The sequence below is a fragment of the Montipora foliosa genome, chromosome 6 (genome assembly GCF_036669935.1).
Source record: "Montipora foliosa isolate CH-2021 chromosome 6, ASM3666993v2, whole genome shotgun sequence".
Lineage (NCBI taxonomy): Eukaryota > Metazoa > Cnidaria > Anthozoa > Scleractinia > Acroporidae > Montipora > Montipora foliosa.
The window spans coordinates 38,996,344-39,008,294 of NC_090874.1; the positions used below are offsets into that span (position 1 = coordinate 38,996,344).

Here is an 11,951-nt window from a genome sequence, read left to right on the forward strand (position 1 = left end):
ATGCATGCATTAAAGGGGCTAGGTCATGCTATTTTAGGTAATTTTGTTTAATTTTAAACGTCAAATTGGCAGAGCATGAGTCTTCCATTTGCAAAACCACGGCCACAGAACAACTGAGAATGATCTTCCAGCTGTGTAAATGACATTTTGATATAGACTGATATACATTTGAAAAATGGTGGGCCGACGTTTTTCAAATTTATCCAAATTCAATCAATTTCAATCCTCTCCAGTCTTAACCATCCATGTCCCTTCTTGGCTTCCCTGTGTTTTGTTAGAGTTCTTCTTTAGTTTTGAACAGTTATGTTGATATTTTAGTTAATTCTATGACCACTCAATCCGTGTTGAAATTGCCCAAAATTGCGTGACCTAGCCCATTTAAGAAGAAAAACGTTACTTGAAAGACCTGAAAGCCAATGGTTGTAAGTGTTTTGTCTCTCGCTCTATTTCTCTAAGCTTTTCTCAGCTCGGCTTCTCTTGAGTCATTTTTCGCTTAAAGTTCTCAAATTTCGTGGCCTCTTCTCTTTATCCCGTTGCTCATCACTAAGCTTATGTTTAAATACAGTCTCTTTTCTCATGATATCTGGCTCCAAAGATGCTTCACTTGAATAACTGAGTAGCCACCAATGCTGTCCTGACCACAGCTATGTATGTCAATCTTATTTTGGATTAAAACCGGCGAAAACTGCAGGAAAAATAATATAAGCATCGACTGTGAAGAGCCTTAGTTCACGAAGCATGGCGGTGTAGCTGCGTCATATGGGGCGCCAAATGTAAAAATATAATTTAAGTACTTTTCCCCTATATTTTGTGTTATTTATCAATTGTCCTGTAATTTATAAATGACATATTGAAGTACCTTGACTCATAATTTATAGGAAAAGGTTTTTTATATATCACAAAGTGGAATTTAGATTTTGAAGACAGTGCTATATGTAGATCACAAAATGCGATTTATGTATTGCAGAGTGCAGGCGGTGTGCATCACAAATTTCAGCCAATCGGTAAGCTCTATTTGAACAATGGCCTTCGCGGTAAAGAACAGTGTGCTTCAGAGGGAAGACTTCTCAAGAAAAATCTATTTACTGCAACGTGTTGTGATTCTTGTGAAAATCGACAATCAGAAAATGAAAACAGATACGTATACGTCGTTTTGGCTGTTTTAAACTACTGCGTTCGACCTTCGTGTATGTTATACGATCTCTCAAAGTTGATGTAGTTGGATCGACTGACATGTTGTTATATTTCTAAATTTCACACATTTTTGTTCGCTCGGCGATCGTTATTCTGGTCACTTTGAGCTGTTTGATATGGATGAGAGAAGAAATCAACCCTTCACCTTTTAAATTTCTAGGGTCTACCCGGGTCTACCCTTAATAGTTTTGGCAACAGAAGCCGTCACAGATGAAGAGGTCGGCCAAACCAAGCGGGTCAACTCCCGGGAAACTTGTGGAGAAACTTAATAGATGTCCAGCAATTGATCCAAAATCACGGAAGTCCTTATTTAGTTTTAAACCCGAAAAGGTAAGGAACTAGGTTTTAAGTGATATTAGCGAACACATTGCAATTTCTTATTGTTCAATTGTTGACTTGGAAGGGAATTCAATGAAGGAAAACCTCTTAAGTTTTAGAATGAATTTGAGTTATGATGATGATGATGATAATGATAAACTTTATTTCAGTGTCAGATCTTCTAGCTGCTGGCCATGTAAGCCCTACTAATAGGGGACACTAAATTAAAATACTATAAGCTCTAATTCATAAAAAAATATTTACAGCAAAAAATAATGATTTACAAAAACATACATGTACGTACTACAAAATATCTATAAAACGTATTAACATTATTTATTTATGCAATGATAAGCTTATTATTTTTACAAAGAAGTCAAAATTTTTCTTGCTAAATTTGTATCTGTTATTCCTTTGCTGCAGTCATACGATCAATAGGTGGGTTCATACTAGCGGACTAAGTATACCTTAAGTACACTTGAGCCCTACTTCAGATGTGAACGGCTTTAATTTCAGCTCAAGTAGCCTACTTTGTGGCCATGGTAATGCATTGCCTTCAAAGAAGCCGAAGTACACTCTCAAGTCTAGTTCAGACCATCCTTACGAGCTTACTTATCTACTATCAAAACACATTCCGGAAACGGACGTCAATCAAGCATGTTGTGCGGCGGGAAATTCAGAGCACACAAACACGCGAACACGCAAAATTTGCTTCTACTTCGACGAAAAACGACTGTCAATGAATCTGTATAGATCTTACCAGGGGATGGATGAGGACAACTTTTAGGCAAAGACCTTATGTAAGTCTCCATGCTGTGTTTTTGTTTTGTTTTGTTTAAATGCTCTTCATGCCACAGTCACAACTAACATCCATGTGTCTTGTTCGACAGCAATACCTTAAACCAACGCTTTGCAAGAGTACCCTCTCCTCAGCAAGCGCAACCGATGTTTGGCAGACAATTCTGGCCATTTCCTTCGAGCAGTACTTCTTTTTATCGGCTGTCCGAAATGGGAAGGGCCCAGTTCGACGAACAGCAACAAATAAGTATTGATGATTACAATCAGCTCAGCAGCCCAAGCAACTCCAGTAACTCGTCCCGAACGATATCGCCGATCCCAGTGGTAGCAAGCACTTCATGTGCTCAAGCAGTGGAGGAAGGCGCCCAAGTTAAAACTAAGAAAGCGCGATCAAAGTCTGTGGACTGGATGGACGACGAGACCCATGATCTTCTAGAAGCGTGGGGTCCAAGATACAGCCAGCTCCGGAGTGCCTCTCAAAGAGAAAAGGTAAGCATATGGAACCAAATATATGCCTCTTATAAATCTGCCTATCCCCAAAGCCAGAGAACCCTTCAGCAAATAAAGAAACGGCAGCAGAACTTGGAGCATGAGTATAAGCTACTTAAACAAAAGTCACAGAAAACCGGGGAAGCAGGAATCAAGCAAATCAAAGATGGCTTTCCTTACTTCGACTATTTTGACGACGTAATGGGCCATCGGGACAGTGTTGATTCCAGTAAAATGGCAGTTGAGGGAAGCTCTATCTTCACTACGGAGAGCGAAGAGGCCGCATCAGAAAGTGGAAGTGTTTCGGCACCAACTGAAAGCGCACATCCTGACAAACGAAAAGTAGACAAGCCAGAAAATAGTGTCCGTAAGGGAAAACGGCGGCGACAAGATGAGCCCGGAACTAGTGGTCAGTCCTCTGATTTCCAAAGAGCTTTCATGGAAATGTGGGAGCGCAGCATGAACGAAGACAGGCAGAGATTTGAACGTTCCGCTGAAATATTTTGCGAGGCGCAGACCAAACAAATGGAGCAGACAAACGCCATACTTTCCGGATTTAAAGACATTTTTAAAGATTTGGCGTCTAAGTAGGTAGCATGATGGATTCATTCAGGATAATATGTTTTATTCATTGTTAATGTTTTACATACAGTCCAATCTCAGAGGAACTGATTCTTTTTATTTGACATAAATTACAAAGATAACAATCTAAATTTTGCAGAATTCATCAACCAGTTTTCCAATTAGAATTACAATTGAAACAAAACCTTTGTTTTATAGTTAACGTCTATTCGTACACAATTGTCCAGTTGCGACTTTCTTCACAGGTTTTCCCATACGTAGTCTTTTAGGGTGTCTGGGATGCTGTTGCCAGTTTCCAAAGCATTTCTCCCTCCGTTTTCATCAGCAGGGTTATCGTCTGAGTCGCTCTCGTCTGCGTCGTATAGGTCACCCTTTTCAATGCAAATATTGTGCAGAACGCAAGCTGCAATTACAGTCTTTTTCAACGTTTTCGTTTTTTGTTCAATTTTCTTCAACATAATTCTCCAACATGATTTTAGCATGCCAAATGTTCTTTCCACTACGCATTGCAGTGCACTAAACTTTAAATTAAATTTCCTCTGCTCTGGAGTCAAACGGCCTCTATCTGCAAAGGGTTTGAGGAGCCAGTTCATGAGTGGATAGGCACTGTCTCCAGCTAGTAGAGGCCCGATTTCTGTTCCATTGATATTCCGTATTGGACCACTGAGAATTTGCTCATTTTGTGCTAAGTCATGTAAACCGCTTAGCCTAAGAACTCTAGCGTCGTGTATGCTGCCAGGATACCCAACAGTTGCATGAATGAACTTTAAATTTGCATCGACTATGCCCTGTAGATTGACACTGTAATGCTGCTTTCGATTAAAATAGTCTCCGTGATTCTCTGGTGGAGCATTTATCTCGTTGTGACATCCGATTATTTGTGGTATTCCATACAGTTCTTCAAATTCTTCTATTTTCTCTCGAATTTCCTGATTTGTTAAAGGAAATTTTATAAAGTGTTCTTTTAGCTCCAAAATTGCCTGTTCGAATTCACTACAAATGAATTTCGCCGTTGACTTTCCAAATCCAAACTGTAAACCGCAATTCCTATAGCTGTTGCCTGTTGCGAGCCGCCAGAGTGCCAGGCCAACTCTTTCCTCCACGCTGATCGGAATTCTAAATCTCGTGTGCTGTTTTTGTAACTTTACCCTAACAAGGTCACACAAGTATTCAAATGTTTCTCAGGTGACTCTGAAATGTTCCTTCCACATAAAATTAAGCCCTGGGCTTGCTATAAGGTATCGAAACCAGTTCTGTGGACAAGGCCAAACCCAAGCTCTTCGTCCCGTTTGAGCATTCATGACCTGATTGATTTGGGTCATCATGAGAAACATTCGTCTGTTTCTCCGCATAATCCTAAATTCTTCCTCTAAAGCATGAAGGTGATAAACATGGGAAAGCAAAGATCTTTCACATAGCAGTAAAATAATTGTGAGCCATAAAAGGCAAGCAATTCGAAGGTTTCTAGGTCGCATGATCAAGTGAAGAATTCCAATTCTCCGAAAAGCGTGATGAATACACATGGGAAATTTGCCGCGAAACTTGATTGACAACACGATTACCTTGAAAGCATACTTTGAACTCTAATATGAACGCTCATCACGGTAAGTAAACATGGACGATCTCAAGTATACTTGAAGCTGAGGATGATCTTGGGATCAACTACTTTTCAGGAGGACTAGGACAGAACACAGTTAATGATGCAGCACAAACATCAACTGGGATTACACCTTCATCCCTTGCAGCTTCTCATGAATTTCAGACTCCATTATCTCCAATATTCAGTCATTCTCCTCATCATGTCAACTATGACCAGCAAATTTTTAAGTGCTTTGATGCAAACTATGTTCTGGCAGTACTTGTCTACCCTGTATTATGATGAACTTAAGAAATTTGTTCCATCAGACTTCATTGACCTTTGCTGTAAGGGAATCCATGTCTTAAACAAGAATGGAAAGGATAATATCCTGTATGATCTAGCCAAAGTCTTGGGACACCTCGAGCTGATGAAAGTGGTCCTCGCTTATGGCGCGGCAAATAGGACAAATCGAAGTACTTGGCCTTAAAAGTGAGGAGGTACACCTTTAAAGTGAGGAGGTGGACCTTTAAAGTGAGGAGGTGCACCTTTAAAGTGACGACGTACACCTTTAAAGTGAGGAGGTACACCTTTAAAGTGACGACGTACACCTTTGAAGTGAAGACCCACAATGAGTTTTAAGTGAAGTCCAACGAAATAGTATTTACAATGACGCGGAACATGCTCAAGTCACCAGTGTTGCTTTAAATTGATGAGGTACACCTTTAAAGTGACGAGGTACACCTTTAAAGTGAGCATAGGCCTGCGGTTCAGAAAACAGCGGCCTCCCTCAAGCATGTCTTTGCTTGTGTCGCTTGTGTGCGTTCTTTGCCGTGTGTCGAACCGAACATGACGGGAACACCGGTTTGTCGAAATGCAAGAGAAACACTGCGAGAATGTGCGGAGAACATTCTCAACTGCATTTCTCATATGGAAGCGTGTGTGTAAAATTATGTTAACGTGAAGGTATTTTTTTTTCAAAGGATTATAGCAAAGGTGGATCGGTTGTGATCCGAACGCTTTGTCGACGTTAATGTTGGAATGCTTGTTGACCAGTTTAATAAAAGGGAATTCACAGTTCCTGACCTGGATGGCCAAGCTAGGGAGTGTCCTTTACTATTTTAAGATGGTGTCAAGTATCTTTTCTTGCTTATCCAGATTCGCAGCTAGCAACGAATACAAACAGTGCTACAGCACTTCCGACACCCACTGCAGGTGAATGTAGACTATGTATATACTTGATCATCAAAAAAGGCAACCAAACAAATAAATTGCATTGTTTCAAGAAAATTATCTTTATTGAATGTAATTTGTTTACACTAAGCACCGTATTTTTCCTGCTATTTTAGGTCAACAGCAGCAGATGCCCCTCAACTCTCGTAACACAGGTAAACTAAAATCCTATTATATGAAAACAAAAGCAACCATAAGCTTAAGTCCTGTTATCTTGGCCGAAATACCTTATTTTTAATTAAAATTGATATTTTAGGTCAACAGCAAAGGACTGCAGTAAGCACACCTGCTGCAGGTAAACAGGATTAAATAAAATTGCAAGAACAATAGCCATGTAATGTATTGTTATTAACCCAAAAAAAATAGTTGACCACTCCACCAAATGGGGCTCTCCATGGCCAACATAAAGAATGCTGAAGCAAATTTGTAAATGAGCCAATCGAATAACTCCTGCTGGCAAGAAAGCAAATTACAAGGGTTGCTACGAGCAGCTGAACTTGAGACTACCAAGTTAAAGTTATCTAAACAGAACTTAATCCACAACCTCCTGATTTCTAGTCCAGCTCTCTTTAAACCACTCTGTCACTCACTAATGCTATTGTGTGATGGCTATGTTGTGTTGACATTTATCTGTGGTTAAAAATTTTTCAAAGCACTTTGATCCCCCCCCCCCCCCTCACTGTTTTTAAGGCAACTTTACAAATTTGCTGCCTTTAGTCCACTCTAAAATGTTAAACCGAACATCTGTTGCCTAGTTGAGCATATTACTGAGATTTTCTATCACATTTTTATTGCAGAAAATGCCAGAGCCGAGCTAGGGAGGCTATTTAATTTCACACCTGCAGGAATTCCACGAGAAAAGGAAATTGCCTACAGGAATTAAACTACCCAATACATGGACATTTATATGCTTAGGGAGAATGAGGGATAATGAAGTCCCAAGTAATGGCTACAAAACCCAGTTGTTAAATGCATCACTTGGAGAAAAGAAGATAACATTTGAGAAGAAATCCTCGTGCAACTACTTTCATGAAAAGTTGTTAGAGAGCTACCCAAAACTAAAGGAAGGAGGGGGTTATGGGCTGATGCGTACAAAATTTAGATCAACCAGCAAGTTGGAAATCTTGCAACCCAAAGGAAATGCAGGGCATAACGTGTTAGACCTTAAAGAAATGGTGGCATCAGCTAGAATCTATGTCCGACCCCTTCAAAACGATTTAAGCCTTGAGCAAATAGAACATGCATCACTGGTGAGTTCTCCCCTCATTATCACCTTGCAACACAAAGGCTTAGAGAAGGACTTGTGCTCCACTTTTACCAGAAGCCTTTCTATGAAGCTGGATCTTAATATAGCAAAGTAACCTTTTCGTGGTAGAGCGCTGTACAGTGCACTACACACTATGACACCAGGTTGTAAGAGTGTTCATGGTGCCATAATAGGCCCGCATCGCATGCTGATCACTAAAATAAACAGGTCTGTTGGAAGTGTGCTTGAGTTTCAACAAAATGAGCCCAAAATCGGCAAGAATTTGTGACACTGATGAATAATAAAGCAGCTGCTATTTCCAAAATGATGGAATTACCAGGGTGATAGTAAATAACCTCGTCTAGGAGAGTAAATTGTTGACTTTGCAGAAACAATGGTCAACTGCAAGAGCGATTGTGATCTTCGTGTTGAATTCACACATTTCTTGTCAAACTTTATAGCTTGAAAGAAAGAAAAATCAAACTAACAAAAACAAAAACCCAATGTCATTTTGACACAGACTGATGTATTTTGCGATTTACTTGTGCAGCCAAAAGTACAATAGAAAAATTGAATGTAGCAAAAATTTCCCAAATGTTTTTTGCTGATGGTAACCTTTTATACCTGCAGTTCATGTCGCAAATTTTGTTGTCAATGGCAAAATGTTTTATTCTCGATCGACGCTTCCTGAAAGGTTCCTTCTGCTCTTCCTAAAAGCTGTGTATCAATAGTTGTTTACTTTTGCATCAATATTTGTTTTGTATTAAGCAGGCTAACAAAATCTGTACCATTTTTGAGTGTTAACATATTATTATTGGTCCTATGTTTCTGGCACAAAGTGGTATATTTTCAGGTCTCCCATCCAGATACTAGCCTCGCCGGTCAGGGGTAACTTCCGTGAACTTCTATCTTAAAAAGCTGTCAGACGCTCAGAGAGCACGCTTAACCTTTCAGTGAAAAAGAAGTTGTAACTGAACTTGGAAGTGATCAACATGTCAGCCCCTGAGCCAATGTTTCTCAATTCCCTTTTATGTTCTTCAATCTCTCTGGGCTTAGTATTTTACTACTAACCACATGCCATCTCAGGGGGTATTTACCTAAGACATCAACCATGGCACTATAATCATTTACGATACCAAAACAATATTGTGCACTATTAGGGATACATATTACACAAAGACAACCTGAATTCCCTTGAAGACAAAACACAGCTCAGTTGACAATATGGAATAAAGTGCTGTGTTCCTGCACTACCACACATACGCAATGCATGCCTTTTTTTTTGTAGCTATTACTATTTTGAAAGTTTTTGAGCATTATAAATATATATATGCAGTGGAAGAGCTTACATGTATGTGCCATTCTGTCATTTTGGCTGCCTCCTCAGGCTTGTTTCCAAAATTCCCTGTAAAGCTTTTTTTAACCTGTGTGAGTGTGGGTGCCTTGGGAAAAGGCATTTTTAAATACTGTTAAGTGAACAGAACAGTCTGGCTAAAATTTGGTCATCTATTGTTGTATTAGTCTTCAGACACTGGACCATTAGAGATGTGTGTCAAGTGTGGGATCAGGATTCAGCTTTCAACAATGAGGCAGCACATGCAGGATTGTGGGGGTGGATCAGTTGCAAGTACAAGTAGTGTATATGATCCTGATATGTTGGATTTTAGTGGAACAAGTCAAGTAACTACTATTGTGAATGATGACTCAAGTGATGAAGATAAAGACCCTGTACCCATTAAGACAGGTACATCAAAGAGAACAGTTACGCTACACTGTATATAAAAACTAGTTATGTAACACTAAATCTTACAACTGTAGCTACCTTATAAAAAAACAAATCAAGGAAAGAAAGTGTGCTCTATCTGCAGTGTGGTTACTTTTGCACAACTCTTTCACCAGGGAATGTTTGACGTTCAGCTGAAATTTCCTGCAAGACATAACCTATAAATGTCTTTGAATAAAGTGAAAATTATACACAACCATATTTGTGCCTCCCCAGGAAAAAAAAAATCAGTGTGATGACTATGGTTGCAATGGGCTAATTAATTTGAAGAAATTACCGACCCATTATATTTCAGCCCAAAGTCAATGCTACCTTTCCTAATATTTCTCATGTGCTTCATTTTTGGGGTTTAACCTTGCAGATGACAACACTGGATACCCACTGAGTAACTCACTCGTGATGTTCATTACTGGGCAACAGTGCTTGACCCACAGGAGAACTTGGAAGTTACTTTTCAGACAGATACCACAAAGAAACTTCTTGAGGCAGACAGTTGTTTTCGAAAATTGATACTACCAATCTCACATGGTTGCTATGAGGAGTTCAAGGCAGCTTGCAATCTTTCTTTATTATCAGGAGCTGTAGGATATGGTAGATTCTGAAAAGATTCCCGTTGTCATACCTAATTACTTTCCGTTGTATTTTTTCTCAAGGGCACTATTCATACCTTAAGGAGAATAATTATGTTGTGTTCAAAGTGAGGAGTTGCACTGAATGTTTACTTCTTGCATTGTTTTTTTAAGTCCAAATTGTTGACAGTTGAAAAAAAAAAACTACGACTTCATGTTTTAGATGAACCACTTCACGTTTGAAGTCCACCGAGGAGAGTGGGTGTAACTGGAAGTACAGTGTATGGTCCAAGTCTTAATGACTGTATTTCATTGGTGAAAACCATTGTGTTGTAGATATAGATCATGGAGATGAAGTTAAAGTTGATGTCAAGTTAAGTAACAATTTTGTTGTTTTCAGTCCAAGGAGTTATCATTATAGCAGTTTACACTTTCCCTGTGAATTAAAAGCTTGACTGTTGCAGTCCTCTTCCTATGAGTGTTTTCAGTACACATTTACTTATCAAAACAGTATTCAGTTAGCTTTAACTATTCAAATTACACGTAACAAACTGTACACACTTTCTCTCTTTACTAACCAATCAGCATCTCTGTGGGTGGATTTACATTTATGACCCGTTATATTGTTTGTCACCCCCGAAGGCTGTTATTGGGAGTATTGCATTTACATTCCTTGTACTAAGTCAGTGAGTGCAGAAAGTTGCGTGCCTGAATATATAAATCAATGCCATGACAATCACTGTCACTTAATGGGTCAACCACTAAACTTAGTTGCTGCTGTTGCTCCTCCCTAATATTGACTTGAATGTTTGGAATTTCCACTAGTTCAACATCATCGCAGGTACAAGATTCACTGGCAATGGGCCCATCCCAGTCAATACCGTATGAGGAAAATTCTTCCTGTTGAAATATTAAAGAGACAAAAACTTCTTCAAAAATACTGTTTCCATCACAAACTGCATATCTCAAGTTTATGAAGGACTGTACTTGATATATATATAATAATATGAAAACATTTTTTGTTACATACATGTACTTGCCTCATCTAGTTGCAAAACATTTCCCTGGCTACTTCCAAACATGAACCACGCAATTGTAGCATCCCACTAACAAACTGCTGGAGAGGAGAAAGGCTTCTTGCAGTTCTCATGCTATGATTGTTCCAACCTCCTTGCCAAATGTCAAGGTGACGATTAATACGGGGTAAAAAAACTGTGTGAAGAGCAAGCAGGTCAACCTCATTCAGTGGGTCAAGAACACCGTGTTCCTCAAGATGATAAAATAGTGTTTGATACAAACACAACACACCACTATAAACATCCCTCCAGAGCCTCTCTATTCTTTGGTTGTGGGTGCTACTCCCAGCTATCACACTCCCACGTCCAGTTCCCCTCAAAGGATGTTGCAGCATGTACAAAGCAGCTGCTGTGTTCTCACCACCTTTATCAGTCCGCAATCGAGATGGCAAGCCAAACTCAGTGACTGCTTTCATGAAAACTGTAGCACTGTTTCAGCACGATTGTTATTTGAACAATGAAGAAAGAGAACCAAACGAGAGTACCCATCAATCGCACCATGCACTACCATTCGCCACCTATGAAAGGGAATACAGATTAATTTTTTTCACATTGTACCCGGACTTTGAGCTGCCATGAAAAGACACGAGGGAAGTTTTGCCGTGGACTTACTTCCCCTAGCACTGTTGGTGTTCAAGTCTATAATATTTTGTACGTGCAGCAAATTTAGAATAGCTTATGAAATTTATTAATGTAAAATACAGGAGATGACAGGTTTTCTACAGTGTATGAGGCTAAGCAAGCGTGGCTAAATGTTTCTTTACATTAATTTTAGTTCACAGGTATCGGAAAATGACCACCTCCTGATACAAACATCAGAGCAAGTTTGGGATAATTTGTAATTATTCCAAGAATCCTATTTTCCCGTACTTTCTCTGGTGTTTCCATCAGGGTCTACAAAAAGCATGAAGAGAACAGTTACCTTTGATTAAGCAATGTACAATGTAAGTATCTTTATTCAACCTGGGTAATGGCTTGTAGAAAAACTGCATTCTTAGTCATATAGGGAAGATATCGTTGATATCACCTATTGTTATGAAGGTACCAACCAGATCCTCATTGACTGTCGAAACAATATATTTTTTGT

General features: G+C 39.3%; 1 protein-coding gene across 1 annotated transcript; it reads right to left on the reverse strand.

Moving 5' to 3' along the window:
• Positions 1-3,620: 3,620 nt before the first annotated feature.
• Positions 3,621-5,150, reverse strand: LOC138005537 (uncharacterized). The gene is made up of 2 exons (XM_068851750.1): positions 5,110-5,150; positions 3,621-4,530 (listed from the first exon to the last, which is right to left on the reverse strand). Exons 1-2 carry the CDS (start codon positions 5,148-5,150, stop codon positions 3,621-3,623), a joined length of 951 nt encoding a protein of 316 aa, XP_068707851.1.
• Positions 5,151-11,951: the final 6,801 nt, after the last annotated feature.